General features: G+C 37.9%; 2 protein-coding genes across 2 annotated transcripts in view; both read left to right on the top strand.

Moving 5' to 3' along the window:
* Positions 1–4,982, top strand: part of lrit3a (info leucine-rich repeat, immunoglobulin-like and transmembrane domains 3a) — a 6,498-nt gene extending 1,516 nt beyond the window's left edge. Inside the window, exons 2-3 of the mRNA XM_035669767.1 lie at positions 3,376–3,681; positions 3,946–4,982. Coding sequence (XP_035525660.1) covers positions 3,376–3,681; positions 3,946–4,982 — 1,343 coding nt within the window. The remainder of the gene's footprint in view (positions 1–3,375; positions 3,682–3,945) is intronic.
* A 9,421-nt stretch (positions 4,983–14,403) lies between these two features.
* Positions 14,404–15,392, top strand: part of egf (epidermal growth factor) — a 14,236-nt gene continuing 13,247 nt past the window's right edge. The window contains exons 1-2 of the mRNA XM_035669502.1: positions 14,404–14,592; positions 14,694–14,875. Of these exons, the coding sequence (XP_035525395.1) occupies positions 14,440–14,592; positions 14,694–14,875 (335 nt within the window). The 5' untranslated portion in view covers positions 14,404–14,439. The remainder of the gene's footprint in view (positions 14,593–14,693; positions 14,876–15,392) is intronic.

Below are 15,392 nucleotides of genomic sequence, written 5' to 3' on the forward strand. Positions count from 1 at the left end.
AAAATGTTTACTTGCTGCCTAATATATCCCACCCACTGACAGGTGCCATGATAACCAGATAATCAGTGTTATTCACTTCACCTGTCAGTGCTCATAATGTTATAGTTGATCAGTGTATATTGTTTCAAGCCAGGATGACCTGTGACTTGTAATATTTTCCAGTGATCTGTTGAACATTTATCACAATTTATGATAACCCCACTGTTGGTTGCTTCATTTACATTCTGAAACACCCAAAACTCAAACTGATCAAAAGATTCAGTGTCATACTTCTCTTTGGCTAAAGGCAATTGCGGTGCCAAAATTACACTTTTTCTCATTGTCCTTTTAATGGCTTTTTGGAAACCACTGACTATAAATTATATTATATAAATATGTGGAATAGCTTGCGGTTGCAATGGTTGTATGGCTTAAGAAAAAAAAAACTGCCCTGCTCATATTGAGTTGGGCTTGCTCTTAAGTACTGAAGTAGTGCAGTAGTGTAGCTCAGAAAGAAAAACATAATTACGTGATTTCTTAAGTTAAGAGTACAAAATATTCAACATTCACCAACCTATTCTCAGTCAGTTACTGCTGCAAATACATTTGCTATTATCTTGCACAAGCATGTATTTTAATTTACTTTACACTGACAATTATTGTCCAATTTTGAACTGATAACTTTCTGTGCATTTCAAAAAACTGTAAAAACTTAGGGTTAGACACACCTGATGTTTAAAAATGCAAAAGAAATATGTGTTTAAAGCTTTAGCACAAAATAAATGTTACTGGCTTTTTTACAATTCAGTTCAATTTATTTTGTGATAACACAGTAGTGTTCCCTAATAATATGCATCCACAGTTGGGCAATTATGAGTGGATATGTCAGTATAAAGGAAACTCATGGCAGCAACATGTGCTAACTGCTGCCAACTGTAGCTGCAGTTAGCTAGTCAGAGTTGAGGCAGAGCAGCTGGAGGACATCAGAGGGAAAATATATTCTCCATAAAATATGATCCAGTTTCACCAAAATCAGTAAGTAAACTTATAAAGTTGTGTTTTTGTACAGAATGTTAAGTCAGTGAGGCAAGGCCCCCAGAAACAATGGGGGTCGGCATTCAAGCTAATTCTTGTCTCATTTGTGGTCTGATAAATAGTGAATTAATCAGATTCAGGTTAAAAACAAAGACCAAATCTTTGCGAAGGGAAATATATGATAGATATACGTGTTTATTTGCAAATAGAGCGGGTCAGTGAGATCAGATCACAAGTATGTGACACGCATGTGAACACGCATTCTAATGGCAGGTGTGAACTGACATACTTAAGAGCACCAGTGATTGGATCACTCAAGACGCATGTTAATACCAGGTGTAAACAGGGCCATAGATTAGGAACTGCAACAACTCCAGAAAAAATATCTTCCTTTAGAGTCAACTACTTGCTATGTCATTTGTTTGGCGGGGCGGGGGGTTGTTTTTGTTTGTTTGTTTTTTGGTGTAAGAACAAGGATTTGGGCATTTGAAATATCTTGAACCACTGGCCACTTCTTTATAACCCTGTCCTCCATTGCTAACAAACAGCCAGGGGCAAGGAGGGAGAAAAATGTAGATGGGAATTATGAGGTTTTTTAAAGGCTTCTTTTCAGGCAGTGGGCTCAAAAAGGAGGTTTTAAAGTCAAAAGTCAAAGCAAATACTTATAGTAAGTCTGTTACTATGTGGTATGTGTAGAGACAGTAAAAATCTTACTTCCATCCATTTTAATAGTCTATTTCTTACAGTCTAATCTATGACACTACATTGCAGTGAAAAGAGTTTAAAGATATTGTGGAGTGAAACTAAATGTTATAGTTTTTATTAGAATATGTCTAGCATTTTAATCAATTTTCAATTCAATTCAATTTTATTGTGTATAGCCGCCGAATGCATAACAGAAGTTATCTCAGGACACGTTTCAGCGACCCAACTAGTACCACTATGAGCAACCATTTTCTGTCCCATTCTTATTTAAATTATATTTTTTGTTGGATGTTATTAGACTTGCATGTAACTGTATGTCAACATGTCATTTTCCTAAAGATTCTATCAGCCTAGCATATATGAGACTGGATGTTAGTTTGTTCAGAGCATCTGTGTGGTTAGACAGTGGGAGGGATATTGTTAATAGGCTGTATAAGCTAGCTTATCCATGCTGAAGGAGCTGGCTGTGTGCACTGGTCTACCTGAAGGAGAAACAGGATTAGGGATTTAGTAAAGAAACAGTCCACACACTAACAGATGACAGCTTCTCTAGCATATCCTAAACCTATTGGCTATTAGTATTATATGAAAGGAATATTCACCTTTACTGTTTTTAATTATTTGACAACTATCAAAAAATAAATTAAAAATAAATATATTTTAAAGTATAAAACAAAAATTTAAATATATTTTGGCCTTAAAACAAGAATTCACTGAACTTAATGTTCAGTTTTAATTAGGTCCAGAGACTGTATTAAACCACAAAAATGCTTACTTCAAACAACAAATGTGACACATGGATTTTACAGTGTTTAAGTAGTTAGTGATCTATTGACATTTATGTTAACAGAAAAGCTAATAGAAAGACTGTGTTGCCACAAACTGTGGGAAGGCCAGAGACAGCTTAGGTGCTTTGCTACTGTTAAGACAAACTAATCTGGTTAAAGGGCTTTAATATTTACCAGTACATGTGCTTACCTATTGTGCGCAGCAAGTGTTTACAGAAATTTGTAATGATAGGTTCAATTCCATTGCCCGTGAATTTCATTGTCATTATGCCTAAAATTGTGTGCATTTCAAAGCAAAAAAGAGAAAGCTAAATTCAAGGCAGTTGCTGTTTTGTATGCAACATAATGGCACCCATTGTTTGCAATGGTGATTAGCTCAATTTAGAGTATACAACATTATCTGGTTATTGTTATGGTTTGGTCAGGATTTGTTTGTTTGTTTTCTTGTGCCCCATACATGAATTTGGCTTTAACAAACTATTTTACATTTTTTGTTTTCCACGCTTCCCTAAAGTCATATGTCCATGTTGGAAAAAAAACAACACTTAAACTTACCTTAAAGCTGCTTCCATGACTGTAATTCACTCCTTTAATAAAGTTTTTTTTTAACATGACTTTGTAACACCATAATCTCTAAAGCAATTTGAAAGGCAATTGAAAATTTCTAGAACTGAATGTCAATGAGTCATATCACAAATTTGTTTTGCCTCTTTACTGTTACATTGCCATCTGTATCTTCCATTCTTTCCATTATTGATCAACAAAAATGCTTTAAAGTAATACAGCATTTAAATGGATGGTGTTTGACACTGCAATGGTATAAAACAGCAAACAATGATCCTAATTTGTTTTATCTTTTCATCTTCAGGCATCCAAGATAACCCCTGGTTCTGTGACTGTAAAATCTCCAAGCTGATTGAGCTTTCTAAAATGGTTAACACACCAGTGGTTTTGATGGACCTATTCCTGACCTGCAGTGGACCAGATAATCTGGCTGGTGTCCCTTTTCAGCGTGCTGAACTTGACAACTGTGTAAAACCATCAGTCATGACTTCGGCAACCAAGATCACATCTCCTTTGGGTAGTAATGTTCTCCTGCGGTGTGACGCCACAGGGTTTCCAACACCAGCTCTTAACTGGGCTAAGTCAGATGGCTCAGCAGTCAACAACACAGGTATGATACGCAGGCTTTTGAAAGTTTACACATTTTTGAAAAGCAAAACCAATTCCATTTTCAAATTCAATGACATTTGCACATTTAGTAACTCATATATTACATGTAGATTCTCATTGCCTGGTATGTACAAAGCATTACCGTCTGTAGTACTTGTGCCACAAGGTGATAATATATTTAATTAAACAATTAAACAAGCAGGAGCAGCAAGAGTTGGTTAGACTTGATCTATAATAACTTTTGTGTAATTGTTCCACTTAACAGTCCAGGAGTCACCTGGGGACGGCGTCAGATGGTCCATCATGAGTTTGCATGGAATATTGTACAAAGACGCCGGAAACTACAGTTGCAAAGCAAAGAATTTTGCAGGCAACGCAGAAGCCAGCGTTTCTATCTCGATTGCTGGTAGCATCAGTACCACTATCCCTCCAGTGACCCCTAGCATAGAAATTAGACCAACCAGCCAAGGCACAACATTTACTTCCCCAACGGACATCCCCAGCTCAACCACAATCACATCCACAGTTCTTCCAAGAACATCAACAACTCCCTACACTACAACTGCTACCCCTAAGAAACCAAAAACAACCCCCAGCAACATTATACAGAAAGGGAAACAAGGGAAAATCCAGCAAGGAGGTAATGGGCGAAAGCTTGCAGCAGATGAAAAGAGCAAGAAAATTGATGCATCAAAATCTGTAAAAGACCTTAAGATTGTAGAGGAAACATCAGACACTGCAGTTTTGCTCTGGACAGCAGATGGGTTATCAAATGATGCCCCACTCACAGTTGTATATTCACCTTACGATGAGGATGACAGCAAAAGCACAGTGGAGACTAATGCTGGCAGTGGAAAAGTGCTACTAGAGGGACTGTCATCTGGAATGAGGTATTCTGTTTGCCTTGTAGCAAAAGGTAGTGCTGCTGGAAAAGATCCTTGCATTGACTTCTACACACTGGACAATGTAGAAGATGGTGGTCAGAACCAGCTTTTCGTTATCATAAGTGGCATTGCCTGTGCTTTGGTTTTGCCTCTTATTGCACTGCTGCTCTACAAGATTCTCGCTCTGTACTGCAAGGGACCCAACACAAGTTTAGATGAAGAAGAGCTTGAAAAAGAGAGCTATGTCAAGTTTGAGACAATTTCAATGAAACAAAGGAACTTGAACTCTCATCCAGCCGAGCTTTGGGCAAGGAGACAGACTCGTGAATCAGAGCGAATGCTGCTGTGCTCTAGGTCAAGCATCGACTCCCAGATGACCTATAAGAGTGACAGTTCTCGGTCTGAGTATCTCTGCTGACGCCAGGAATCTGTGGCCAATGTCCAAACGCCATGCTAACACATTTTATGAAATATTCTTTGTATGCCTTTTATGACACTGATAAAGTATTACCTATAAAATCATTTATAAATCTTTATAATATATATGTTCCATTTTGTCACATCAGTGGGGCTGTAAAGAAACTGTCTTGAATGGTGTAACATTTATTCAGAATTTTAAACTATTAATTTATAAAGATTTATATAATGATTTAAAAAAGTGTAGTTAACATGAGACATTCCCTCGAGGTTGTTCAAAAGAACAAGAGATTTTTTTGTTACAAACCAAATCAGACCAGTCAAGGACTGTCTGATATCTTTATTCATGTCCTTATTCATTTTTGGGCCTTACATTTCATAAAGAGTTTGAATGGTTGCCACTACAGCACGGTACCTTTGTTGGACTTGTATAACTTGTATAAATAGTACCATACAAAGAGCCTGTCAGTTAGCTGCATGTGGTGTTTTATCTTATACCTAATGCCAAAGTGTCACATACAAATATTAAATGGTGTCAAAGAAGACCCATTATCCACTTCCCATCACATTTACAACATCACTGTTGCTTTAAGCATCAAGCTGATTGTTGCCTTAACGGACCAGAAAGTACTGTCAGTGTGTTTGATAGAATATATGACTCCTCTGATAAACATTGCCTGTTTCTATGACTTTGTGTATATATTTGTCTATAAATAGAGTTGTACATTTGTTTTTGAATAAATTGAACAACTGTTGAAACTATTATTGTTGTATGTTAATCTGCATTTTCTTTGTATATTTGATAGAAGGCCACTAAAACTACAATAACTGTCCTTTACTAATTATTTAATCTTCCAGTGCTACCAAAATTCATACATTTAAAATCTATGTTATGTTTTTATAGGCATAGTTTTAGTAATGTGTGCTCTTTCTAGTGTTCCCCAGGTGAAACTAAATCTTAATGTCACAATGCACAGTGTACATCATATACTGTATACAGTAGTGCTCTCTTCTTAGTCTCCTGCTGTGACTTAAAAAAACGAAGAGAGCTTGCTGACCTGACTCCCAGACGGACACTGTTCCACACCCTGGAGAACCAGGACAGCAAATGCACAGTCCACTCATGTCTTGAGTGAGGCACTACTAGCAGGCCTTGCTCAGAGAGACTAATGGACCTAGCAGAGGTACATGGCATTACTATCTCACTAAAATATTCTGGAGCAAGATTATTCAAAGCCTTATAGGTCAGGAAGGGGATGTTGAATTGAAACCTAAATTTAACTGTAAGCCAGTCTTGCTGCAGAGTTGTGGACTAATTGTAACCGGATGAAGCATGATGAAAATAAAATGGTTCCAAGAACTGATTCCTGAGGCAACCCACAAGTCAAAGATCAGGTGGAGACGCCTTCATCGGTGGGTAAAAAAACCTTCCGGTTGGATAAATAGGAGGAAAACCAGTTTAGTGCTACACCAGATATCTCAACCTATTTTCTAGCCAGACGATTAGAATAGCATCAACTGTGTCAAAGGCCACGGACAAAACTAAAAGAACTAAAGTGGCAATTTTACCATGGTCTAGCTCAGGGGTCACCAACACGGTGCCCACAGGCACCAGGTCGCCCCCAAGGACCACATGAGTAGCCAGCAGGCCTGTTCTAAAAATTAAAATAAAATATTGATATTATCTGTTTCCCACCTTGTTAAGTCATTGTTGATAATTATTGTGAGAAATCATTAACGTGATCAGTGTCTTCACATAGATGAGTTAATTAATCATTAATAATAATATATAACTAAAGGCAAACTGAGCAAATTTGTTATTTCAGAAGAGTGTATCAAACTGGTAGTAAATTTCCCCCCGGGGATTATTAAAGTATTTCTGATTCTGATCTGATTCTAAGCCCTTCGTATGACTCAGTACCCATGAAGTAGCTAGTTTCAAAAAGGTTGGTGACCCCTGGTAGCTGCTGAAAAATATTATTTGTGACCCTTTGTATTTGTGAAGAGCTGTCTTCTTGAAAGCCTGATTGATATTTATCAGAAATTAAATTTTCCATAACTAGTTGCAGGAATTGCTTATTGGGTGTTAATCTTGGATGCAAAAGGAAGCTTAGAAATAAGTCTGTAATTCGTAGGTATGTCAGGGTTAAGGGCTAGTTTCTTTCGAAGCGGACGAACTGCAGCCACTTTAAAAGATCTCAGGAACATGGCCTGATAAGAGGGACTGGTTCATAATAGCAAGTAAAGATGGTCCAATAACGCTAATGGCTTCTTTAAGCTGTCAGAGAGGCACAATGTCAAGGGGGCAGAAGGAAGGCCGAGTGTGGGTAACGGTAGCAATCAAATCTCTCAGAGAAATAGGAGAAAATTGATCTAGCAGGATGGGACAAGTGTGAGGTGGCTCAGTATCAGGGCTGTTCAGGCTGGGAGACACAATAGATGTTTTTTTCTGTTAATTTTTTTTTTTTTATAAAAGGAGGACAATATTTTTCCCAATCCTTCACCAAAGGTGAGGACATGCTGGTGTTATTTAAGACAAAGAGAAATCTGAGAATATCTTTGTGGTGATGACATTATTGAAGTATGCAGTTTGTGCATCCTTAATTCAGCAAAATCATAAAGTCTTTCATTTAAGCATACTAAACAAGAAGTCATGAGGTTTTCCATCCATGCTCTGCTTGTCTACATTCTCTTTTTAGAGCACAGATGTCATTTATCTAGGGAGATGAATTGGCCAGTGATTTGGTGTTGAGACAGGCAGCAGCTTGTAGAGCAGATGCATATAAATCATTAAAATGGTTGACCATGTCATCAATATTTGGAAATGATGACCCACCTGTGTCCAGCACAGAAAAAACAGAAGAAAATGTAGCTATGGATTGACTGTTAACAAGACAACACGTTACAGTGTGTAAAATGATTGGGTGTAAAAATGTAACATAATCATAATCATTCTATTTTAGAGAGCCAGGTATTATGTGTGTACTATATACGTGTGTGATGCTTGTAGTTCAGTAGACACACAGACACAAGAAAGAGAAGAGTTGCTTGAAAAAAAGCATATAATCTATTATGACTCAAACAATGTGTCATGTAAAAGCAAAATACACGGTTGCTCCTTCCCGGTAAAAGTATGATCAATGTAATTTATGAATAGAAGTGGGCATAAAAAGGTACAACAACATATCACATGTGTTCACTCAGTTATGAACAAGAGCAGGCGCGTTCATCCTGAAAATCAATGGGTCGCAGTTGTCACGCTCTCTGAACATTTGAGCAGACGCTTCCGTAAATCCTGATGACGAGTGGACCTGCAAAACTGTTCCCATGGATACGTCTGTGCCACCAACTGTATGAGCCTGCAGCACTAAGTAATCTCTAATGCCAGCTGTGCTGTTATCATGGCAACAGCCAAGCTGTTTTAACAAACAGATTTAATGGTAGACAAGGAGGGGCTGGGCTGGTAAGGATAAGATATGTACATATATGATAGCAGTTCGATGGAAATACAGATAGATGGATTGATAGCTTGGTAGATAGCCAGGGAGATAGATGGCCCTCAGAGGGAACAGGGCCAGGAGGATAGTGAGAGGGAAAAGAGAGACATAACAACAGATCAATGAACAGACGTATACAATATATTTCTTGTTTAACCATGAAACAGTTAAACTGTGGTCCATAAAAGTTAGTCCAGACAGGGAAACTGGAAGTGAGACATTTCACTGCTCTAGAGGCTTTACAGTTGCATCACAAATCTCCTGGCAGCCCTGACTTGGTGCCATTATAGCAGTCCAGTGGAAAATTGGCCTCATGTAGTACACAACAACAAAGCTAGAGAAAGACATTGCTCAAAGATTGTTGTGGTTCTTGAACCATTTTGTAACGTAAGAGATAACTAAGTGGAATTAGGCAGCTAACTTAAGGTTAATGTGAAACAAACTTATCCATAGCTCTTCTAGCCAGGTCAAGCCCAAAGCCATTACAGCTTGATAAGTCAGTGCAATAATCCATTTCACTTACTGAAATTACAGCAAACATCACATAGCACCTAATGTTAACTTTGTAAGGATTTTACCTCATTTTTGTTGACACTAAATGCAGCAAAAATACCTAAACACAAAGTACAGTATATTATTTACTAAAGTCATAAAATAAATTGAATTACACTTATCAGTATATCTAACCTGACAAACCTGGTCAATAGTTTTCAGTAGCAGAGTATGGATAATATTTAATATTTTATATATGTCAAATTAAATCGAACTAATTCATAAAACAATATATTGCAATAATAATCTTACAAAAGAAATACAGACTACATATTTTGGGCAGTAGCAAATTCAAATCTAGAAGTTAGAATGAGTGAAGAGTGAAGGCAAGTATGAAAGGTTAGCATGACTTGAGTTATAGAGTCTTAAATGCTTTGTATTGGAAATTCTTGAAAGGGACTCACCAGCTGGAATTAAGGATTGGAACTATCTGTCTTACGAAAGCAACGACATTAGGCTGCATTTAATGCAGCAGGAGAATATACATCTTTGTATCCTAGATACGCACTCTACCTGATGATTCAAACCCATGTGTGATTGTCATTCAGCACATGAGTCACATGAAGTGAAACTTGTAGACATTAACATTTTCATTGTTATCTGCCAGTTGTGAAATCGTGGGAAAAGGTTAGTACCCTTCAAACTGCTAACATTAGTCTGGAGACAAGCGACTGTCTCAGCCGTGTAAATCTTCTATTGCCGGTTACTGGTGACAATATCCTAGTCATGGAGGGTATGAATAGAGGTTTTGGTTCGTGGAGTCTGTTAGCTGTTCTCCTGGGTAAAAAGAGGACAAACAATTTAAGGATAATCTGCTCCACTCCTCCTCCATGCTCTATAAATTACTCATTCTACCGAATCCCCCGGAAGCCAGACGGACTTCAACAGGAGACACATTGACTTCTTATTCACACACAGAATCCAAAACAGAGTGTCTATTGTTTCTGTGGAATGTGTAAATTACACTTGTACTGTATGTCATTTATGAATTGTGTTATAGTCTAAAAAAAAGGTACCAAAGGTACATATATATCAGGGTCGTGTTCGGTCTAATAGCCTTATATGTAATGTCATTGTCCCACTCTCTCTCTGTCCGACACAAAAGCTCTGTCTCAAACAGACACATCCATCCGCATTCAGAAAGGACACGGGTCAGGGGGTGGAGTGAGGGTAAGATGTTATTATTATGTGGGACCTTTCTTCGGCCCAGCCTCATCTCTTGCATATTCCAAATTCTGCTTAAGACACTGACTGCAGCTTAAGGAAGATCCTGCTCCAATACTGGACTAGCATGTGCAAAATTTACCACGGGGGTGTCAGGAATTTCAATCTTTGCTTCCAAAACAGACTGGCAGCCTGGGGGCCAAAGTGGGGAGTGAGTAGGATCCCACACACATTTTTTTTTTTGGGTTGAACACTGTACTAGCAGTATTATCTTCTTCATTCTGGGTACTCCATCTTTTCATTGGGGTACATCTCTTTTTAAGATGACATTTTTCGGCATGTAAAGCTCCACTGTCTTGGACAAGGATGCCAACAGCCCATAAACAAACATTGCTTAATTTTGGAGAATTCTTGTGCGCCAGCGCTACTAGTGGGAATGCCTGAGAAAAAGTGATCAAGTGCAGCTCCCGAGGCAAGGACGGAGTGCAGGATTATGTTGACTGCAACTATCACAGCAGCTCTGATCTATTTTATGGTGCAAAGCTCTGGAGTCTTGGCCCTTGGTACAGCATGTTGGGATGAACGCCTATCGCGAGCGGGGAGAAACAGCAGCTGTGTGGGTAAGTTTGGTTGACTCTCTACTGCCCAGACCAATTCTCCAAACTTTATTTTCAATTAATACTGACAGAAGTCTTGTTGAAAGCACTGTAGACTACTGGATACCGCTGTATATAAGGTCTTTTTGTCTTTAAACCATGTGTGTCTACAAATTGCTGTGTAGATTTATTGTGTTGGCAAAGAATGTAGTTAAGATGACAATCAAGAGAATCAAAAACAGTATATCTTCTGGGTATAGTTGGTACTTTAATGAACTTGTAAAGTTTAAATTATCACAGGGGAGTTTGGCCAGGAACGTGAACTGCTTTCATAAGGCACAAATAAATAATGTTAAAACATGATTATGTTCAATATATGGCTGTATCATCAATCTTCTGTATTCATTTTAAGTGGATTGGGATTACCCAAAGTTTTTTTATAACCTAGTTTGTATGTCTTTTTTCAATAAGGCTTTTGCTTCAGTGATTCAAAATTCATCATTTTTGTAGTTGCTAGATACACCCTTCTGCACAAAGGTTCCCCTCTCTATGTGGATACACATCGTAACCACTATACTATTACAACTACTTCTGTAACTACTATTCTGTTTTTGGCTGGTACTCAGTGATAAAAAAAACCTGCATTCAACAAAAAGTCACAGCAGAGAAACAGAAGGTAAAAGTGAAGCACTCTACAGTGTGTTGCAAAGTGGACAATACAATGCACTGTAGCAGGTACAGTAAGCTGGCCTGTGCTTGGGTGGGTGTATCTAAAGTTGAGCCAAAGTTTTTTGTGGGATGCCACAAGAACATCAGTTGAAGCTTACAGATGGTGATCACTGGTGTCCAAAAGGTTACCACGAATGGTCACTGCCATGCCAGATTGGCAGAGTGTAGCTTTATCTCAGCAGAACGTAAACCAATACCATGGAGAAATTCTCGTCACTGTTCTGTGCACTCCGCAGATAGGTCAAAGGTCATGGTCATCTACAGAACAACATCCTTTGAGTCCAGCAGTGTGGATACTGGTAATCAGTGCAGATGGTGGAACCTGGACCTTTATATGGAAGGCAGTCTGGAAGATTCCTTTTTTTTTACTTCACTTTTTTAGATAACATTCTACCTAGGGCTTAGCGATATAGATGAAACATTTCTTCCAATAACACATTTCATTTCAGTCTACTGTTAATAGAATTCATTTTTAATTACCTATTAAAGACCAAGTGAAAAAATGTTAAATTAAATCATCATTAAATGTGCATCAAGGCACAGGGGTAACAACTGTAATGTTAATGTTTTTCATACAGTATTGTAGCTGTCTCTACATTGTGGACTGACTGCGGATTGTTTCCTGAGATGCAACGGATGTAGGTTATGACTGACGACATGCAGCATACTTCAAATGATGGAAGCAGCTATTGTGATTCACTCATAGCATGCTCCATTATTAAGGGATATGGGCCTGGATGACATTTTATCATTAATTCTACCAACCTGAAGCAGCACATACTGTGGCTTTAACAGCAAATATGGCTATCCCAGCACACCAAAGATGAGATAACAAAACACCTTTTTGCTCCTAATGTATTTATCTTACTCAAGCCCCTTTTCTAGCTTGTGATATTGTCTGTAGCCAAATACAAGTACTGGTTAACTTGGTATAAACAGAATGCTGCCATCTCTTTCAACAAATGCTGTCTCATGCTATACATTGTCATATTACCCAACCTTTATTGTCAGTATGCAGTGTTGCTTGATGAGAGTTTACAATTCACCCACAGCTCAAATACTGAAGCAGTTGGTTGCTTTGATGAGCAACAGTATTGCATTAAATAACCCAATTTAATGACTTAGCATCCCAATGGCCACTCAAGCCACCCTAACAAGTTTTACCACAATGTAAATTGGAAAATCAATGTCCATATTGCCTGCCTAGAGCAATGGAAACACCTGTTTTTGTGTCACGTTGCTGTCAGATTTAAAAAGTGAATATTTGTTTGTTTTTATTGGAAAATGGGAAATGTTGGTTTTAAAGTATCTATTTTCTCAATAAGTTATTGAACTGAGTTTACTACTAGGTCAAGAATCATGCTAAAAATCATGCTGACCACCATGTGAACCTTTCAATTAATGATTCATCGGGATGCCTCCTAGCAACTCAGCACCAGTGGCCATCTAGGGGACATACATTTCATTATGTTGTTTGTCTGGTTGCTCATTGTTTTCTTCATTCCACAGAGTTAAGAGCTGTAGCCATGGTTGCACATGACAGTGTTATTACCATGATAGACCAGAGTACCATCTATCAGTAGTAATCCATACAGCAAACACAGATTTGTTTTCACCTCAGAGCCCATTTTAACAGGCTCCAAACTACATCTATGTGTTGTGAAATCTAATTCAGTGTTTCCAGCAACGGACATGTTGGAATGGATGTCCACTCATTCATCCACTTAATTGTGATCATTTTGTGTACTAAAGCAGAAACCTGTTAGAAAAAGTAACCTTTAACTTCATGCATTGCAGAGTATTGTTAGAGCCAACGGATCATGCAAGAGCTATTAGTTGCTAGGGGATAATGTTTTATCCAGAACCAGCTGAGTCTGCCTTGAACTTCATCCATTAACAGCCATGAATAGGCTTTATATCAGAGAATTTGACAAATTTAACGACAACTGCAGTGTGACACAAAGAGGGAAGCAGCAGCTATTGAGGTGTTAAATGCTGCCATAGTTACCTACCGGCCCCTGGGATTCACTTAGTTAAACTGAGAACAAGCAAATATGATTTCATCAGCATGAAAAACCTGCACACATTAACTGGACTGGCACTGGCACTGGTACGAAATGCAAAATAAAACTGAAATGAATAAATGCTGTTGTAAAGCATTCAGTCAATCTATGGCTGAAAAAAAGGGAGATATACAGATAATACAACACACTAGATCCTCTGCATTTTACTACTACTCATACAACAATCGATTAACCATTTTCAAGCAAAAATGATAAATATTCGTTGGCTTAGCGATTAAGAAAATCTGCTGTTCTTTTTCATACATGGCATTAAATTGGGTTTGGACTGCTGGTCAGACAAATCAAGCAAACTGGAAGACTGTGCCATGGTTTCTAAGAAATTGTGAATGGCAGTGTACCGATTCATCGAGGAAATAAGCATATTAAATCAATCATTATTAAATCATTATTAATTGCAGCCCTACTAATAATTGAATAATTTTCCACTTCAACTCCTGGTACAAATACACCTGAAAGCTGTAGCTTGTAGTAATGCATTTCATTCACTGTTAATAGTTAAGCAGAGATTTTAAACTGATATAAACACTTCATGAATCACTCAAGGGAAGAAATGTCTGACATAAAGTTGTGGCTATTTAAAAGCTTTGCTTTGCATTATTTACAATTTTAATACCTAAGCCTAATAAATACTGTTGTGAGGAGGACGTCTTTGGGGCTACTGCACTGCTGAGTAGCAAATACTGATGTACCTTTGTTTTCAAATGTGGGGTTTTGGAATGACCATGTTATAGCAGGTTAAAAGAATTCATGAGATTCATGAAAAACGTGTGATGTTTTTTTTTTTTTAAGCTTCACAGCCCTTCTTGATATTCGGCCATGGTAAAGCCATTCATCGGATGGACCTTGATGGGAAGAACCAGAGAAGGCTTGTGGCTGGGGTGGCAAGTTCTATTCTGCTCGACTTTCATTTCAGAGAAGAGAGAGTTTACTGGGCGGACAAACACACAGGGGTCATCTACAAAGCATCAGTGAGGGGAGCACACAGACGGGTGATTATGTAACTATGTAAAGTGTATTTCTTTGACATTTGACAATTATGCATTGGTCTGGGGTTCGATTAACAATTCTAATTTGAATATTTATGTTCCAGAAACTGTACTCATCTGACAAACATATCTCGGGCCTTGCAGTGGACTGGATTTGGAACAGTGTATATTGGACAAGTGGAGAAAAGGGAAAAATCAAGAGAATGGATATAAATGGGAAAAATGAAAGGACTCTTTTAAGACACTTGACGCAACCAAGTTCCCTAACAATTGACCCCACCAACAGGTAATCCATTCTGCATTACACGTTTATGTTTGTCATACAGCGCTTCTTTTCTCATGTAGGCAGATTGTGGGAGAGGTCAAACAATATTGACTGTATTAAATGAAAAGATGAGATGGAGCAGTGCAGATTATTCTCATACAGCTCCTCACACAGTTCGGGTTCCTGGTATTTTGTCTGTGTGTTTCTATAAATGTTTCATCTCCCTCCATCAAGCATGGCTGACACAGAAGTGCAGAATGAAAGACTGACTTTCACATGCACCAGTCTCTCTGGTCAAAGATTTATTGGATTTTGCTCCAATAAATTGATCAAGTGGATATGCAAAGGTTTATGATTATGAAGCTCCTGATTTGAAGGGGATGTTAGTATTATGTTAGCATTCATATGAAAAATATCCAAACAGCCACATTTGCAGAAGCATCTAACTTAATTTTCACAATTTCTAATGGACAAACACATAAAGCTAACAAATATATATATATATATATATATATATATATATATTTTTGTATATACA

Source organism: Morone saxatilis, unplaced genomic scaffold (genome assembly GCF_004916995.1).
Source record: "Morone saxatilis isolate NCDOM2014 unplaced genomic scaffold, NCSU_SB_2.0 Contig22, whole genome shotgun sequence".
NCBI classification, from domain to species: Eukaryota; Metazoa; Chordata; class Actinopteri; family Moronidae; genus Morone; species Morone saxatilis.